Below are 18199 nucleotides of genomic sequence, written 5' to 3'. Positions count from 1 at the left end.
AATAAAAAAATACAATTTTAGAAAAATGTTTCCTGAAGATCAATTTTATAATTAAAAACTGCTATACAACAGCATTAATTGCTATGAAAAATAAATTGACATTTTATTTTAGTAATATGGAAGGCCTCATGTGATGCTTCTAGCATATCTTTTAATAACATGGAGAAAGTTAAAACTGGTTTCCAGATTATGAATTAGTTCCTCAAATGAATATGTTCATAGTGGTCAATCTGATTTTATATTACTTTAGTGTTTTTATAAACACATGACAATTTTTATAGGCCAAAATCTGATAAGACTATTTAGGAACAGGTTCTAACTATTCTGTTTCAGGGTTTTAAGCATAAAAGTAGACTGTATCAGATAATATTCTTGAAATCATTATTACTGAATAAAAATAAAATGTATAAGATAAGCTATGTGAAATTATAACCAGTGAAGGAGATGGCTGAAGCTTTAAATAACCATTGCTCTTAATTTTATTCCCCTAAACATGAATAAAATAAAATATTTTATAATTTAAAAGCAGTATTATTTTTTATTAAAGTTCTTTTAAAATGAGTGACCAATCTGCTTTTTTTTAACTCAAATATTTATTTGTCTTTGTCCTCCTCCCCCCTTGTAATAACAGTTATTTGTTAGGACCATTTCCTCCATCTCATGAAATTTTCATGTAATGTTATGCTGTAAGGCTTGGTTTGAATTTTTTTGGACTATTGCTGATCTACTCACCGCTGGTGTTTTGTCAAACACATAGCCTACTAATAGAAAATCATTGCGGGCCTTACTCAAACTAGTTTAAATGCCACCTTCTCAGTAAAACCTCTTTTAACCTCCCTTCTACAAATTTTCTATTCACTTCATGTTCTTTTCATACACTTGTTATATTTAACATGTTACATATTTTACCTTTTTAGTTTATTTATTGTATGTCCTTGTCTTCTCTTAGAATGTAAGTTCTATGTGGGCAGGGTTTTTTGGGTTTTTTTTTTTTTCAGTTTTCTTAACTACTCTTTCCACAGTGCCAAGGAGAGTACCTGGCAAACAATAAGTGCTCAACATGCATATTTTCTGAATGGCTAAATGAAAAGCATTGAGCTGTACCTTTAAGGGAAATGCAATGGATGCAAGGGTTTTACAAGTTAAAGGAGCATGATAGAGAAAGCAGGTGAAGCAGTCTGGCGTGCGTGAGAAATTGGCCCAAAGAAATGCTTTGTTTGACTCAGTGAAAAGTTGAAAAGTTTTTTAATTTTGAATTTTATTTCGTTTAGGTACCTTAAGCAGTCCTCACTACTCTTTATTGTCTCCTATCCTAATTCATACATTGTTGTTAAATTCCTGCATATTGTAGTCATTTGAGTTTGTTACTCCTTATGTAGAAGTATGGAAAAAATGCATGGCACGTTTAGGTCAAATTTATTGAGTTACCCTTTTTAAGAGCATGATGAATGTAAGCAAATCATATGGGAAGTAAGATTGGTAAGAGAATTTAGTCCCTTTTAGACCTTAATTATCCTATACTGATATTTGGATTCAATCAGTGGATCATAGAGATAAAGATGTGATGTGACCTGTGCTTTAGGGTTGAGTGTAGGGGATTCTTCAGGGTGGATGGTGATACTATAAAAAGTATCAGAGCCGATGAAAAAAACCGATTTGCATAGGAAGATATATTTTTTGATATTTGAGTTTGAATTACTAGTTTTTATGAAGAGCATTTTCTCTGTAATATTTTCATCTGAGATTATACTCTAGTGTAACATGTCCAATTAAAATATAATGCAAGCCTCATATGCTATTTAAATTTTTCTGGTAAGCAGCAACAGGTGAAATTAATTTTAATAATATATTTTATTTAAACTAGTATATCCAAAATATTATCACTGTAACATAGACTCAACAACAACAACAAAAGTAATAGTTATTTTGCATTGTTTCTTCATTCTAAATCTTCAAAATCCAGTGCATACATACTTACAGCACCTATCACTTAGGTCTAGCCACATGTCAAAGGCTCAGTAGACACCTATGGCTAGTGGCTACTGTATTGGACAGTGCAGCTTGGAGGTTTGGTTTGAATTTTGGAAGGTATGTTGTTTATCTAAATACCACTGGTGATAGGTTACACACTGTGATGACAGTTGATAATTCTAGATGAGAGTACTCAGCATAGAGATAGTGTTATATTAAGCCGTGGAAGCATAAAATATCATCTAGGGAGAGTATATTTATGAAGAGAAGACCAAAGAAATAATCTTCAGCAGTTTCCATCTTTTAAGCAAAAGACACTGAAGAGTAATCTGAGGGTCATGAAAGCCAAAGGACAGTATTTCCAGGGAAGTGAGATCCTCTTTTTCAAATACTATGGATTTGAAAGGTTGGGAATGTTTTATGTGAAGCAGGATGCATTGCATTTGTCAATGTGCAACTCATTTTTATCTTTTGGAAGAAATGGTTCATCGGAATGGTAGGGTCAATTTATTTTCACTTTGGTTTCGAGCTAGTGAAAGCACTTCTCTTTCCCAGTGTCTTTGTGTGTGTGTGTGTGTGTGTGTGTGTATGTATTATCATGACAGTAATTCTACTCCATTTTAATTTTCTAAGATCTTTTCTTGTTAGTCAATTTCTAAACAAATTGAATGAAACCATTCTTATCCATAACTTACTTTATTTCTTTAGCTTGAGTTGAGAGTGGCATTGTTCAACCTGAGCTGTTATTTATAGTTGTCCTAGAATGGGCCACAAATAACAAACTATCATTTAGAGAATTATCTTAAAATCTTAGGCTTCTAAATATAATTAAATTTTGAATAGCAAAGAAAGTATAAAAAGTTATATCTGTATATTTTCAGCTTGAATTTCTGCTTTCTTTCTTTAGTCATCAAGAGTTCATATCACTAGAGCTGTCCTGGAACAATTTTTATCCTTTGCAAAATACCTTGATGGTTTATCTCATGGAGCACCTTTGCTGAAGCAGCTTTGTGATCACATTTTATTCAACCCAGCCATCTGGATACATACACCTGCAAAGGTATACATTTTTATCTCATTCATTTTATTTTAGTGTAATGTTATAAATTATAAATATAAATTACAGTTATTGGATCTAAACTATCCAGTAGAAAGCATTTGGATTTTTCAGTTTATTTTACAGTCAGTTTGAAGCAGTTATGTTAGGTAGTATTAGAAATCAAAATAGTAAATATTAAAATAAATGAAACTATAGTTAAAATTTTTTTTCTTATGGGGTGATGAGAAAGTTCTGGAACTAGATAGTAGTAATGGTTGCTTAAAAATTGTTGAAGCTGTACTTCTTACCCTATACAAAGGTGAAACGCACTTAGTTTTAAGACCTAAATTTGAGAGGTAAACTATAAAGCTAATAGGAGGAATCGTTGAAAGATATCTTTGCAGTTTGGGGATAGCCAAAAAGTTCTTAAGTAAGACCTTCAAAATGTCTCTTTTTAGGGGGAAAATTAGTGCATTTGATGATATCAAAATTAAAAATTTTGTTAAATGACCTTCAGAGACAATGTCAATAAATAGATGATAGATTAGGAGGTTTTTTTTACAATGTCAAGAATTATCGAGGCAAGAGGAAAACATTGAACATGAACCGAAAATTAGATATTAGTATTGCATAAATGTTAAATTTACTGAGTGGAGGAATTGTATTATGCTCTCTGTAGGAGAATGTCCTTATTCTTAGGAGATTTACTTTGAAGTATTTAGTGGTGAAGTGTCTGAGTGTCAGCAACTTCCTTTCAAACGTTAGTCAAAATATATTTATACATCTATATCTGTAATATAATAGCTATAAAGCAGATGTGGAAAAATATTAACAGCTGGTAAATCTATTATGATAGTTACATAACTTTTTTGTTTGAAAATTTTCAAAATAAAAAGTTGGAGAAAATAACAATTAATAACATTCAGAATGTACAAGGAAGTCTTGAAAATCAACACTAAAAAGATAAAAAAATTAGGCTTGATGTAATGACTGCATTCTGAAGTCATTAGATGTGATTCATACCTTTCCAAGAAAGAGAATCTGGTACACTGATTATTAAGACTAGGAAAAGAAAAAATAGCAGGTAACTAATTATATCATGATAATTGTCATCATTGTGACTGGAAAATTCCTTGTATTGTGAACATAGAGTTTTTATCATGATATGTAAAAATATTTTTTAAAAGAAATTTATACATAAAATTTTTTTAGATATAAACATAAAATTTTTATTATTTTGCATACCTAAATTTAGCCTCCTTATATTCTAGTAGAAATCAATAATGAGGGACATTTTCATGAATTTGAGCTGCATTATATAATTTTCAAATCTCCCACTTAACTTTAAAGTTCTAATTTTTATTATGGTTTGTCATTTTAATTATTGTGCTAAAACTCAGACCTGAAGTTTGTTCACTCTTTAAACATGGTGTTTAAACTTGTCATCTGTATACTTACATGCTAGATTCTGATAATGTGGCAATAGGTAAGAAAATTTGAAATTACATGAACTTTTAGGATCTATGACAACAATATATATTTTTTTCCAAATATGATATAGCTGGCTGATGTTAGGTTCTGTTCCTCTGAACTGCTGCAGTGTACTTTGATTAAGGGCTTTAGTCTAGTTGGCCTTTTAAATAATTTAATTTTCCTATTGGATAATTTCAATGGAATTATTGAATCATTTAAAATTATTTTATTATTAATAACTATTAGATTACCTTTAGTAAAATTTTATTAGGATGTGTTGATTCCAGATTATTTTCTTTTTATAATATAAATAACACTTAATAAATAGTTATATTTCACCTCATAATAAATGGTTCTTTCTTGGCCTTTAATGATTTACGTTTAAATTAGAATAGAATGTATATTTATAATATAAACACTTGAGGCATTTTAAATTTATTTTAATGCTTTGTTAATATTCTGTACTAGGTTCAGCTCTCCCTATACACTTATTTGTCTGCTGAATTTATTGGAACTGCTACCATTTACACCACCATACGCAGAGTAGGAACAGTATTACAGCTAATGCATACACTAAAATATTACTACTGGGTCATTAATCCTGCCGACAGTAGTGGCATTGCACCCAAAGGTTTAGGTAAGTACAATACTTCTACATTGTCTGTACTATGATTGTTCTATATCCTAAGTACTATTATAGTGAACAGATGTGCATGCTTATGAAATTAACACTGAGCTATTGTCTTTCTTGTGTAGTAGACTGGTATACTGAGAATTTTTTGTGATTAAGAAGAAGCTTATAGCTTTCGTATTAAGTTTTTGGAATAAAGACAGGTGAAAATAAATAATATTGTACCTTTTAGCCTATATGGTTGTTGTGATATAATCATAATATTAAAAACAGATGCATGATATTGCTCATGGCCAGTGTGTTCTAATAGTCGTTTAAACATCTTGAGATTGTTGCCTTCCTTTGTATTTTTTCCCCAAACTTCATTCTTTGTTCTAAGTAAAGTAGAAACTAATTTAATTCTTCAGTGCATTGTGTTGTTTTAAAAATATTGCCGATTTTCCTAATTATATGCTCATTATAGAAAATAAAATAATACAGAAGAAAAAAATTGTTCATAACCCAAACCCCAGGAGTAATTACTGTTACAAGTTGGGTGTGTGATCTTCCACTATTTCTCATTGCATAAATATGTGAAATATATTAACTCTTTTACAGAATTCAGATTTTCTTTTCTTTTTCTTGGATCTACATAGTAATCTAAGAGGATACACCACTTACGTGTTTCCAAAGTTTTGATCCTATAAATAATGCAGTGATCTATTTCTTTGTATATAATTATTCCCCTCCATCTTTGATTTGTTTACAGTTACTGAGAAAGGGTATCCTGATAAATATTGTGAATTTTTTCAGAAGTGTTGTAGTAGCTTACAGTTTCACCAGTGGTATGTTAGTGTGCTTTTTTCTCGGCATACTCATAATAGCAATTACCATTTTATAAAAATCTTTTTGATAGGGTAAAATGACATTTTACTATTCTAATATTCATTTATTAGCTTACATTGTCTTTCATTTTAGTGATGGGCTTTTAAAATTGTGTTATTCACACTCGGGTTTATATTCTGTCATTTATGGTTTTTTCCCATTGCTTTTAGATTTAAGAATGCCTAAAATTAACTGAATACTTAACATGAGTTAGAATCTGTGCTAAGCACCCTACATGTTAATCTTGTTTAATCATTTACATGTAATGTATTTATATATATATATATACTTATTTACACATACACATAGGGCTATATCTATATATAACTCCATTGTTAATATCACTCCCATTTTGCATTTTAGGAAACTGAAAGTTGTTACAAAGTAACAGAACTAAAATTTGAATCACATCTGCCTGACTCAGAGCCCTAGTTTTTACGATTACACTCTGAGTTTTCTCTACTCTAGACAAATCATATGTTCACACATATTTATATCTGCTTCAAAAAATTAATTTCTAATTTACAGAAAAGTTGCAAGAATTGTACAAAGAATTCTTATATACCCCCACCGTATTTCCCAATATTTTATATTTTACCATTTAGACTTTACCATTTTATTTCTATGTAAATATAAACATGTACATAAACATATGCATTTTTTTCTGAATAAATTGAGAATAAATTATAGGTATGATGCCCTATTTCTCCTAAATACTTTAATATTTATTTCCTAAAAGGTAAGGGCACTCTCTTGAGTTAATGAAGAGCAACCATTAAAATCAGGTAATTAACACTAATACAATACTATCATCTCATACAAAGCTCCCATTCAAATTTAACCCATTATCCCAATAATATCCATTCTAGAAAAAAAAGTCTTTCTTCCTTCCCTGAATCACAGTCGAGGATCATGCATGACATTTAGTTGCCTTGTCACCGTAATATTCTTCGATTAGAATAGTTATTTTAGTATTTCCTTGTCTTCCATGGCCTTGACATTTTTGAAGAATACAGACAATTTTTTAGAATGTCCTTTAATCTGCATTTATTTGATATTTGCTCATGATGATTTAGGTTTTTCATTTTTAGAAGGAATCACACAGAAGTCATAACAATGCTGTCTCAATGTTATCATTACAAGAGGCACATGATGTTGAGTTGTCCTATTATTTTACTAGTGATGTTAACTTTTGGTGTCTGCCAGGGTTCTTTACTGTAAAATTCCACTTTCTCCTCTGTAATCTTAAGTATTTGGTGGAGAAATACATTGAGACTACGTAAACATCCTGTTCTTCAGCAAACACTTGCCCACTGGTTTTAGTTCATTGGCGACTCTTGTCAGAATTGATCTTTACTGTGATGGCTGCCAAATGGCAACATTTTCTGAGATATTTATTAGTTTGAATTCTACGGTAAGGAAGAAGTTGTTTTTCTCCTCCATTTACTAATTTATTTGTTCATTTCTTAGTGTCAGTGTAAATTTCATGGATTCCTGTTTAATTTGGTGTTATATCAACAGTTGGCACGCTTTCTCTGCGAAGGGCCAGGCAGTAAATATTTTAGGCTTAGGGAGCCATAGATCTCTACTACAAGTGGTCAGCTCTCCACTGTATTGCAAAAACAGCCACAGACAGTACGTAAGTGAATGGCTGTGGTTTGTTCCAGTGAAACTTAAAGAAAAAACAGTGGCTGCATGGATTTAGTGTAGAGGCTGTCCCCTGAGTTGTATCCTTATTTATTTTGATGTTCAAGTTGTACCAGATTTGGCCAATAGGAGCCCCTTCACATGAGTCTTGGGTCTTTATGACAAACGTCCATAATTTTTTTGTACTTCCTTGCTTTCTGGTGTAGGATATTTTTGGTTCATCTTTTATTTTCCTTATCTCAGAAGCCCTGGTTTGTTCTGTAGATATGGTTTTAAGAAACCAAGATCTGGGTGATAGGTGTGCTTATTGTGTTTATTGCTCTTTGGGTATCATTGCTTCTAGGCATTCTTGTTGGACAGATCTAGGAAATATAAGCTTAAATGCAAATACATATATATGTATATGCATACATCTAAACTGATCTATCTGTATTAATAACCATGAGTTCACACAAGTATCTTCAATCCCAATCCGAAACCACATGGGTCAGTCTAGCCTCAAATTGATTATTTTTACAACTTTCTTCCTTCAATATTGAGAAATCTGGCTCCCATTATCTTTAATATTTTTAATATATTTACTTATTCTACTTTATGAAACCCACATTCTTACCCACACACCATCACCTTCTCAGCTTTGACATTGCCAGTTGGCTCTGACCATCTTCGGTTCTGACTTAAAATGGTCCTTTTCACCTCCTTGGCCCCTATTGTTTCTTTACCACTGACCATACTACTGGCCTCTGTTGTCTCCTCACCCTGACCCTGAAGATCCTGCCAGACTTAGTTGCCTCCTTGGCTCTTTCCAGCCCCTTGTGTCTCCTTGGCCTCTGCTGCTTCTGCAGGTCCCTGTGCCTTGTAAATATAATGAACCTCTTATGAGTATCACCAAGCTTAAGGAATAGAATATTACCATAAGCCTGTATATATCTATCCTTGGTCAGACATTTGTCCCATTTTCAGGCGTAGAGATAACCCCATCTTCAATTTTATGTTTATTATACCTTTTCTTTTCTTGAGTCTTTATTATTTTTTACTGTGCTTTACTGCTTTGTTATTTACATTGTGTAATATCAATATATGACAGTAGTAAGTATACTGAGTGCTTACAATTAAAATGGACCAGTTACTATTCTAATTCCTTTACATATGTTGATCCATTTAATCCTCACAAAATATCCTATGACGAAGAGCTTTTGTCCTCATCCTAACAATAAAAAACACTTATGCACAAAGATAGTATAACACTTGTCCAATTTCATTAAGTGGTGGCCAAATTATAAATAAAAGTAAGGAAATTATTACTAAAATAATGGTGCTCTCTCTACGGAGATGGAGTAGGGGATGTGATCAGGAAGGGGAGTGTGGCTCAGAGCTGAGAGCTGGGTAGGGTGAGGCTTTATTGTATGCTGGAGCAGGCTGGTGCCACCGCCAGTTATTAGATATTTGATGAGCTGGTTGTCAAACCATTGGTGGCGTGAACTTGAAATCAGTCATGGAGGGAGCATTCATTTACACAACAGAAATCAGAAATCTGCATACGATATAAATCAGGACCTCACCCTCCACTCTGCGCAGCTCCTTTACCTACACACCAAGGGTTGATAGGTTTCTCTGCCAAGCTGCTGTCAGTGTTCAGTTTCTTGACCTAAAAAGTGGTTATACAGGTGTTCATTTTATAATAATTAAGTTGTAAATGTATGTCTTTTGTATGTGTACTGTATTTCACAATGAAAATATTTAAAGAACAAAAATAATAGCAAGTTTTGGTAAGGAGGGAAAGAGTACTTTGTACACTATTGGCAGGAGTAGGGCAACAAATGTAGAAATGGGAAAGAGATTTCTTTCCCAGGAGTAGATGAAATGGATTGTTTAAGGGATAATTTGTTTTGATGTGTAATAATCTACACATAAATATTTGTGGAGTGAATAGGCGGATGCTATAAATTATACATAAAAGGATTATAGATTAAAACTTATACAGAAGCTATATAAATCCGGGTTGCTTCAAGTAAGGCTTGATGTTTAAGGACTTTCATGGTTCTAGCTATGTTTCTTAAAGGTATAATTTCATTACTGCATATTATACATTATATATATATCATGGCATATTCTCATTTTTATTGGTAATTAAATATTTGCACTTAGTTACTTTGAAATTTAGGTGTTCTATTGGAAATGATATGTACACGGTAACTGTTCATGCTTACTTTCATTTATTGACTCATAAGAATTTATTGAGTGTCATCATAATATGTATTTTGTGTATATAAGTGACATGGAAGAAAAAAGCTTCAAAACAAATAATTACATAGAGTGTCAATTTTCTGTGGTTTGTTCTATAATGTGCAGATGAAAATGGAGAATGATTTTAAACATAGACAGGTAAGAAGAAGGTGGAAGAAATATTGGGAAAACTTGGATTTGAGGGGGAAAAGGGAACCTATTAAGTTAATAAAAGTAGGGAAATGTATCCATGTAAAGACTTGATATTATTTATTTATCAATGAATAGTAATATAATTTTTTAAAAGTAATTCTTTCCCCCGAATCTGGCATTTAGTAAAAAATTTGAAATTGCCAAAAATCTGAAAATAATATTTATATTCTCTATTATTGAAATTGTACAGAATTAATACTAAGAAATATGATAATTATAATGAATATAACTTAAAGTATTCCATAATATCATGACATAATTGCATTAAGCTTATTATTAAGTAATAATAATGAGGGGTTTTATTGTTTGTTTTTTCTTTTTATTTTCTGTTTTATTCTAGATGGTCCCCGGCCATCACAAAAAGAAATTATATCACTACGGGCATTTATGTTACTTTTCCTGAAACAGCTTATATTAAAGGTAAAACAGTTTTATGTAATTCAAAATTACAGTATATTAGATGAAAAGAATGTTTTGGCAGAGTTTAAATCATTATTGTAAAATTAGTTTTACAACCTTTAATTCATGAATTGTTTTCAATATTCTGTAAATCTTAGTATTAACTTTTGTTGAACTTCACTTAGTGTTAATATTCTTTGAGGTCCTCTATCCTAAGGGGTGTAGCAGAAATGGACAAGGAACATATACATAAAAATTGAGCATGAAGATTTCATTTTAGAAAATGATCTGTGTTCCTGTTTGAGAAGACATATGTTTTATCACATTAGGATTTTTAAAAGATTAAGATAAATAGAAAATAAAGGTAAAATACACAGCAATTAATATTGTAAAGTTTTATGGTAATTTGCATTATTTTAAAAAAAGAATACATGATTAGAAAATAGTAATATTAATATATTTAGACAATCAAAATATAATTTTTTATAGTGAAGTCAGTCAAATATTAGCAACTTTAGAAGAATAGGTACAATTTTCTAAATATTTACTTATTTAACTTGAAATAATATAGCCTATGAATTATGAAGTATCTACATATTTTAATTAAAGCATCACTGCTTTTAAGTTGTCCATATTTTATTTTAAAATGATCATTTTGATGGCTGTCTTTAATTAAAGTTTTAATTTTAGATTTAAATTAATTAATTTTTTAAAAAATTAGGATCGAGGGGTCAAGGAAGATGAACTTCAGAGTATATTAAATTACCTGCTTACAATGCATGAGGTAGGACATGGTCTGGGTCTTCTATTTTAATAATTTTATTCAATGCATTAGAAAACATTTATAACTAAATAAGTATTGATGATCCTTATTATGCAGGATGAAAATATTCATGATGTGTTACAGTTACTAGTGGCTTTAATGTCAGAACACCCAGCCTCAATGATACCAGCGTTTGATCAAAGAAATGGAATAAGGTATGATTATAATATTAGTATTATTAGTAGGCTTTAATTGAGTACAGTTGTGCTTCCCAGAATAATCCCTATTCAATTAACTTTTGAGTGTATATAGCAAAATCTTACACATAAGAAGGGAATAGATGGAGAAAGCTGTTATTAATCTTCTAATACTCAAGAAAACTGATGAAGTGTATAGACAATGGGTCTCGGGTCTCAAGAAGAGTAATTATATTGTTGTTGCTGTAGTAAAGACATTTTAAGCAGTGGGAAGAGCAAATATTTTGTCAAGAAGATGAGAGAGCATGGTATATTTCGACAAAAGAGAGCTCAAGAAAAGTCTGTGAGTTTAGGCTCAAGAGCTAGATAGTGGCCAGGTTTGAAAGATCCATATAATGGTAAGAGGTTCAGATTTTATTTTATTGGTGATGAAAACTAAAGAATTTTGAATGCAAAACTGATTTGCTCAGATTTCCATTTTGCTAGATTTACAATCAGTGCAGAAAATGAGTTGGAGACAGATAAAACTGATGTAGCAAGATCAGTAGAGAGATTATTTTATTCATCAGTGTTAGAGATGATGAGCTAGGACAGTGGCAGTGTGATGGGAATGATGGAGATGAAATATTTTGGAACAAGAAGCCAAAACCAAAAGAATTTGAAAACTAACTTTACTTATGGTGATTGTAAAGTAATTATGTAGATAAGTAAAACATAGTTTCTTGGTTAGTATTCTTATTAACTTAAACCTAAGACCTAGCCCCTTAAGGAGTCTCCCTTATTATTTTTCTGGAGTCTGAGTTATTTGAATAAATAAGAAATCTAGGTTATGCCATGTGTACCTCAGTGAACTTCCACAGGTTATAAAAAGAGTTTGGAAATAATATATTAGTAAATGTCAAGGGACTTTATTAGTGCTTCTTTTACTTGGCCATTTATATCAGCAAATAACTTTCTAGTCTTGAAGGACTTTCTTTTCAAATCAGAGAAGCAATCACTTTATTTCTATGTGGATATCTAACTTGTGACACCACTCTTACCTTTGAGTTTACAACCCATTGGGTTGCTAATCTATTTAAATAAGAGGATTGTACATTTAATTATTAACAACTGCGAATGTATTTTATTGTGAGGTTGAACTGTATGAAATTGCTGAAACTTAAGTGAGTTTACCAAATAAAGGCAATTTCATATGGTTCAACCTAATAATATAATACAAACAATTACACTCATTCTCCTTAAATTATATTTAGATTGAACACTTAGTATCCTTGAACTTAGATCCTAGTACCTGCTTTTTTTATTATATTAACTGATTAATTAAGAAATCAATTGAAAATATACTCATTACCCTCATGAATGACACCGACCTTCGATTGGTTAATATGGTGAAATGCAAAAATAGAGTTCTGCTTTCCTTTGACACACTGGAAATAATGATCTTACAAGGGAGAGTGCTATTTGGTAAGCTCTTTAGAGGACTGAAATAGTATCTTAAATGTATAACATGAAAAGATTGATTGAGCACAATAAGTACAAAGGCCTTGTTGCTCATGGTTGACACCAGCCGAACATGTCACATTGTTACGAGTGTGTTCAAAACAATCACAAACATGGAAAATGTGCTACTTTAGTTTTTCCACTTAAAAAGAATGTAGAGAGTGTCGGCTCTGGTTTAGAATATGGAAAAAATAGGCTTATTAGATATAACATTTTAAATTCTGTATCCTAGAAAATAGGTACTAAAGGGTGACAGTTATGTATGGGGAAATTTTTGATTAATTATAATTCAAACATGCTAAGAAATGAACATAAAGAATGAACTTAATTTAATTCTGGTAATATTTTAACTGGACTTAAGGAAGACCTTGTGGTGATACTGAACTGAATGTAAAAAAATGTAATATTTTTATATCTGAAAATCTTTAGAGAAAAGAATAGACAATTTCTTTTTTCACATAGTTTAGATCATTTTCTGGCTGAATATAGTAAGCTGGAGCAAATGAATTAGGATTCTCCTGTCTTATATTGTAAGTAAACAGTCATTAACTGATTTGTCAGTAAATTTCCTATTCATACTTTATCTTCGTTTTTGTAAGAAATACTTGTCTGGTTGTGAAAAAAATCCTATGTAGCACAGATGTCTGATGGCCTTAGATGATTTCATATTTCAAATATTAAATCATAATTTCTGTTGATCTAAGGTGGATCTTATACCTTTTTACCCCTTTAACTCAGTTATTCCTGGAGAATATGAATTCTGTGGGAGTTTCTGGTTACATATCTGAGTATAGTCGTATTTTTATGCTGTGAGGTTTTACTTTGGTTTTCAAGGTTATTTTTGCTGTTGAATAGTCTTTGTTATGATTTCCTGAATATTTCTTTTTTTGACATGTATAATTTTTCTATTGTCATATTTGTCTTTTTTTCATTACTGTTGTTGGTCCTTAAAAGTTCTGAAAATATACTTCAGTGTAAATTTATATTCATTTAAGAACTTGAGGCTTTTGCAAAAAACTATCTTCTGAAGGAAATAATCACTGTAGAGTTTACTTCTTCTCATAATGTATTCTTCAGTAGTATAATTTTAAAAAAGTATTATCAACAACGTATTATTTTATTTTTTAAAGTCTAAGTTACTGTTAAACATAAAATAGATGTCATTAACTTTCAGTTATTTGTTCCCCTCTGTTAATGTCACTGAAATGACAGGAAAATCATACTGCATCTTCTCTTACCTGTCTTTGTGTTCAGCCTATATTACTTCACTTCAAAATATAAAATGGCATTTTAAGTTTTACAAAGATATTTAATAGAATAAAGCACACCCTAATTTTATAAGGTCACCACTGCCACCCTCAGAGAACCTTCTTAAATTGTAGAATTAGTTGCAAAAGAATGTAGTTATTATTGCCCCCTTCTACCTTATAGAAAAAATATTTGTTTTTATTTTTTGAAAAAAATGAGATAAAATTTTTGAAGTTCATATAAGTATTATAATGAATATGACCCTGCTGTTATATAGGATTTGAAGTGACTGTGTAAGTTAGGTCATGTGTTAGTTTATTGTAGAAACACATTAGGGTAGGAACCAAGAATTGGAAATTTATGAGGAAACAAGTTTGCTTGTTCTGCGACTTCCTGTATAGCTGCTTTATTCCTTCTGTATATAGACTCACCTTTGTGAACAAAACAAAGCTGTCCTCTAGTTTCTCTTTTAAATCATTTCCTAATTCAAGAGCCCAACAAAGACTAGATATTGTTTCTCAGAACTCATTCCAAATTCTCAGAAGAGAAAAATAATTCGGCAGGTAGGTACCCATGGTCCGTTTAGCCATAACCAAGAAAAAAGGTCGTTAAGTACGAATGTCAGGGGAAATTCAAATACAAGAGGAAATGTGGCTTAACTAAGCATGGATCTTAAAATTGAAAGTGTTGTTTAGTGTGCTGGGAGGCAATACTTATGAACAACCAATCACACTGTCCTTTTGAGGATGTATTTGAAGTCCAAATTTAAAGAAAATTAATGTGCTTATTTCCAACTTTTTCAAAGAATTTAAAAACCTGAGAGGTCTTTTATGTTTTATATATTTATAGTTTATTTGTAAAGTATACAGTGCTTATATTTTTAATATTTGTAAGTGCTCAAAATATTTATTTCTATATATTTTAGGGTAATCTACAAATTATTGGCCTCTAAAAGTGAAAGTATTTGGGTTCAAGCTCTGAAGGTTCTGGGATACTTTCTGAAGCATTTAGGTCACAAGTAAGTTGATGTTTTTCACAATGAATTGTAGAAATAGCTACTGAAACTGTATTTCTACTAGGTTTGTAACACATGAATTTGACTGGAATGATCTTACAATGGAAAATAATAACTTCTTGTGGTAAAAGTTGTAAAAATATTTTATGAAAGAATGGTTTTTTAATAGTAGTTTATAGAACAAAATCACATTTAAGTAATATGGTTTATTCCTATTGGCCTACTGGAAAGAAAATATTGTTCTTTTAAGGATATAATAAAATATTTCATCAAATAAAATAAAACACATAGGGATATGATTTCAAAGAAAACTCTCTTGACACAGGGAAATTGAGGTCTCCCTGAGAGCTGCTCTTTTGCTCACATGCTAAGTCAGTATTTAATGTCTGTCTGTATTCTTTTCTAACGTTGAGGCTTATTGTGATTTGAAGAACCTATAATATCTCTTTTTTCACCCAAAGTCCAGAATTTAGATGCTTTTAAAAATCACCTGCTGATATAATGAGTATTTTTCATACTATGTTGTCCTGTGCATGAATAGTCTTGTATAAATCCATTTTCTATACAAATGAGCCCAAGAAAGTAGTACTGCCATTTAGTAATGATAGGTGGGGTTCCTCTCAGAACTTTAGAATTGCTAAATTTTTTTGGTATTTTGATTTACCAAGAGTTTATCGATAACACTGATGAAAACTGCACAACATTCAGATAAAACATCTCTAACATGCTAAATAGTCTAGAAGAGTAGATATTATTTTCATTTTGGTACCAAATCAGTGGTTAAGTAAGAGAGAACAGAGATATTTTATATATATATTTTTATATATATATATATATATATATATATATATATATATATATGGAATAGTTCAACAAACCCAGGATTGTAGAAAAGAGTAATGTGCATCCGAGGAACTCTAAGTGTACTAGGTGATAGAATACTGGGAGTGAGAGCATATGCACCATTAACAAGAAGAGATAATGATCACTCATCTAACTTTGGTTAAGTAAAGGAAATTGACTGGGAATAATTAATAAAGGATTCTAACCCTATATGAAACTTCGTAAAAATTGTCAAGAAAACACATTTTAAAATGTAGAAATGTGGAAAAGATAAACAAAACTAACCAGTACATGAAGAACAGTCACTGGAAAATACTGCTATGGAGTACACAATAAGTTTGATTAAAAACTTTACCATAAGTTAAAAAAGTAAGAAATAAATGAATTGCTTCTGAGAAAGGGCAGCTACTAAACAGAATTTCAAGGAGTTGAAAGAACTGGTAGACTATCACTGAAATCTTGAATCATGAGCTAAGAAAATTTTGAAAAAAATTGGTGGAAAAAACTATCACACAAAAATGGAATTGGAGGACACTCAAGGAAGAGAAACTCTGTGGATAGCATAGTAAGATACACAGAAGATAAAAGTGAAAACAAAGCAAATAATGTGTGTGCATGAATATATGAGAGTTCAGAAGGATTAAAGAGAAAATGATTGATACAGAAGGCACAGAAATTCCAAAAATGGCATAAATGGTGTTTCCAAATAAGAAAAGCAGACAATGTAACTAAACAAATATTTAAAGCTATAATTCAGTGAGGTCCTAATATAGATTTTGCCATCAGTATTAAAAGGGCATACTGTGTACCAGGAAAAATTTTCCTGAAATGGTCAGTATGAAAGTATACTATTGGATTTAAATATAAGTAAAAAAAAAAGTTCTTTTTTCAGCAGTGCACAAATTAAAGGAAAAAAATTGTCTGGCCTTAGACTTCTCTATGAGAACTTTCAATATAGAAAATGTAGATACTCAAGTGAAGAAAATGGAAGCCAAAGTATTCTTTAAATAAAAAGGGTGCTGCCAAACAATTTTTAACTGTATAAGGAACTGTTTTTCTGAATAATTCTTGAGAAAATTGCTGGGGGATTAAGTTCAGCCAATTAGGATTGACTGGACAGACTACAGCCAAGTACTACTGGTGAACACTGAATTAATTTAACAGTAAAACTAAGACTAAGACAAGTGTTTGAATTAGAGTAACAGACTGGAATTCCCTTTCTGTATGCCCTAATAAGGTAGAAATGCTACCATTATAATGAATTGAGAAAGGACTAGGGAAAGGAGGCAAGTAGACAAAGTTCAGAGAGTCAAAGGATATCCATGTAAGCTGACAAATTAGAAATGCAGGCCTATTGAATAAAATTGGATGGCTTAAGAGAGAGGAAAATTTGAGTAAATATGCTGATTTTATCCTTGCTCAGAGTAGGGAAATACACTTCCTAAACACATAGAGGACTTCTTATTCCTTTAGAGTTACAAAGATAAGTAGTTAAAACTGTAATGCTGACAAAATATTAAAAAACTGTATGATTAAAACTGAGAACAATACATGTAATGGAAATTTTTTAAAAATCCAGAAAATTCAGGAAGCATAACAAAATGACATATCTAACACCAAACATATCTGCTATAAAATAATTGTAAAAGTACTGAAAATAAAAGGATGAGTAAAACTATACTATATAAATACAAATGAAAAAAAAGCAGGAATCATGATCTTAATATTGGACAAATTAGAATTCAAGCCAAAAAAGCAGTAAACAATATAAACAAAGATACTTTATAACATTAAAAGTTGAAACTTTCATGAAACAGAAATTACAGGAGAAATAATCACTAATAATTTAAAACATTAAAACAAATTTTAATTCACCCCAGTCCATAAAAAGGCAAAAGAGAGAGTAATCTAAATAATAAGGTAAATCTGATTAATATAGCTTGAAGTTGGTACCATATTGATAAAGATATAACTTCAAGTGCTCAAGGAACATGCATGAAAATTTGACACGGTGTAGTAGGCATCAAAGAAAAATTCCAAAACATAGAGACAAAACAGGCAAGATTCTCTTGTTAACATGCAATAAAATTAGAAAATAGGAACAAAATCAGAAACCAAAGTTTCTTCTACCTAGACATTTAAAATTTATTAAACAACTTTTGTGTCAAAG

At 30.8% G+C, this 18199-nt stretch overlaps 1 protein-coding gene across 6 annotated transcripts in view; it reads left to right on the top strand.

Moving 5' to 3' along the window:
- NBEA (neurobeachin) overlaps positions 1-18199 on the top strand; it is a 631767-nt gene that overhangs the window by 139774 nt on the left and 473794 nt on the right. For all 6 annotated transcript variants that reach the window (XM_057532889.1, XM_057532888.1, XM_057532885.1 and 3 more), the window contains exons 12-17: positions 2879-3031; positions 4952-5120; positions 10405-10484; positions 11185-11247; positions 11344-11441; positions 15097-15189. In XM_057532889.1, the coding sequence (XP_057388872.1) occupies positions 2879-3031; positions 4952-5120; positions 10405-10484; positions 11185-11247; positions 11344-11441; positions 15097-15189 (656 nt within the window). The remainder of the gene's footprint in view (positions 1-2878; positions 3032-4951; positions 5121-10404; positions 10485-11184; positions 11248-11343; positions 11442-15096; positions 15190-18199) is intronic.

This window comes from Balaenoptera acutorostrata, chromosome 18 (genome assembly GCF_949987535.1).
Source record: "Balaenoptera acutorostrata chromosome 18, mBalAcu1.1, whole genome shotgun sequence".
Classification (NCBI taxonomy): Eukaryota; Metazoa; Chordata; class Mammalia; order Artiodactyla; family Balaenopteridae; genus Balaenoptera; species Balaenoptera acutorostrata.
This window is presented reverse-complemented; position numbering and strand designations above follow the sequence as displayed.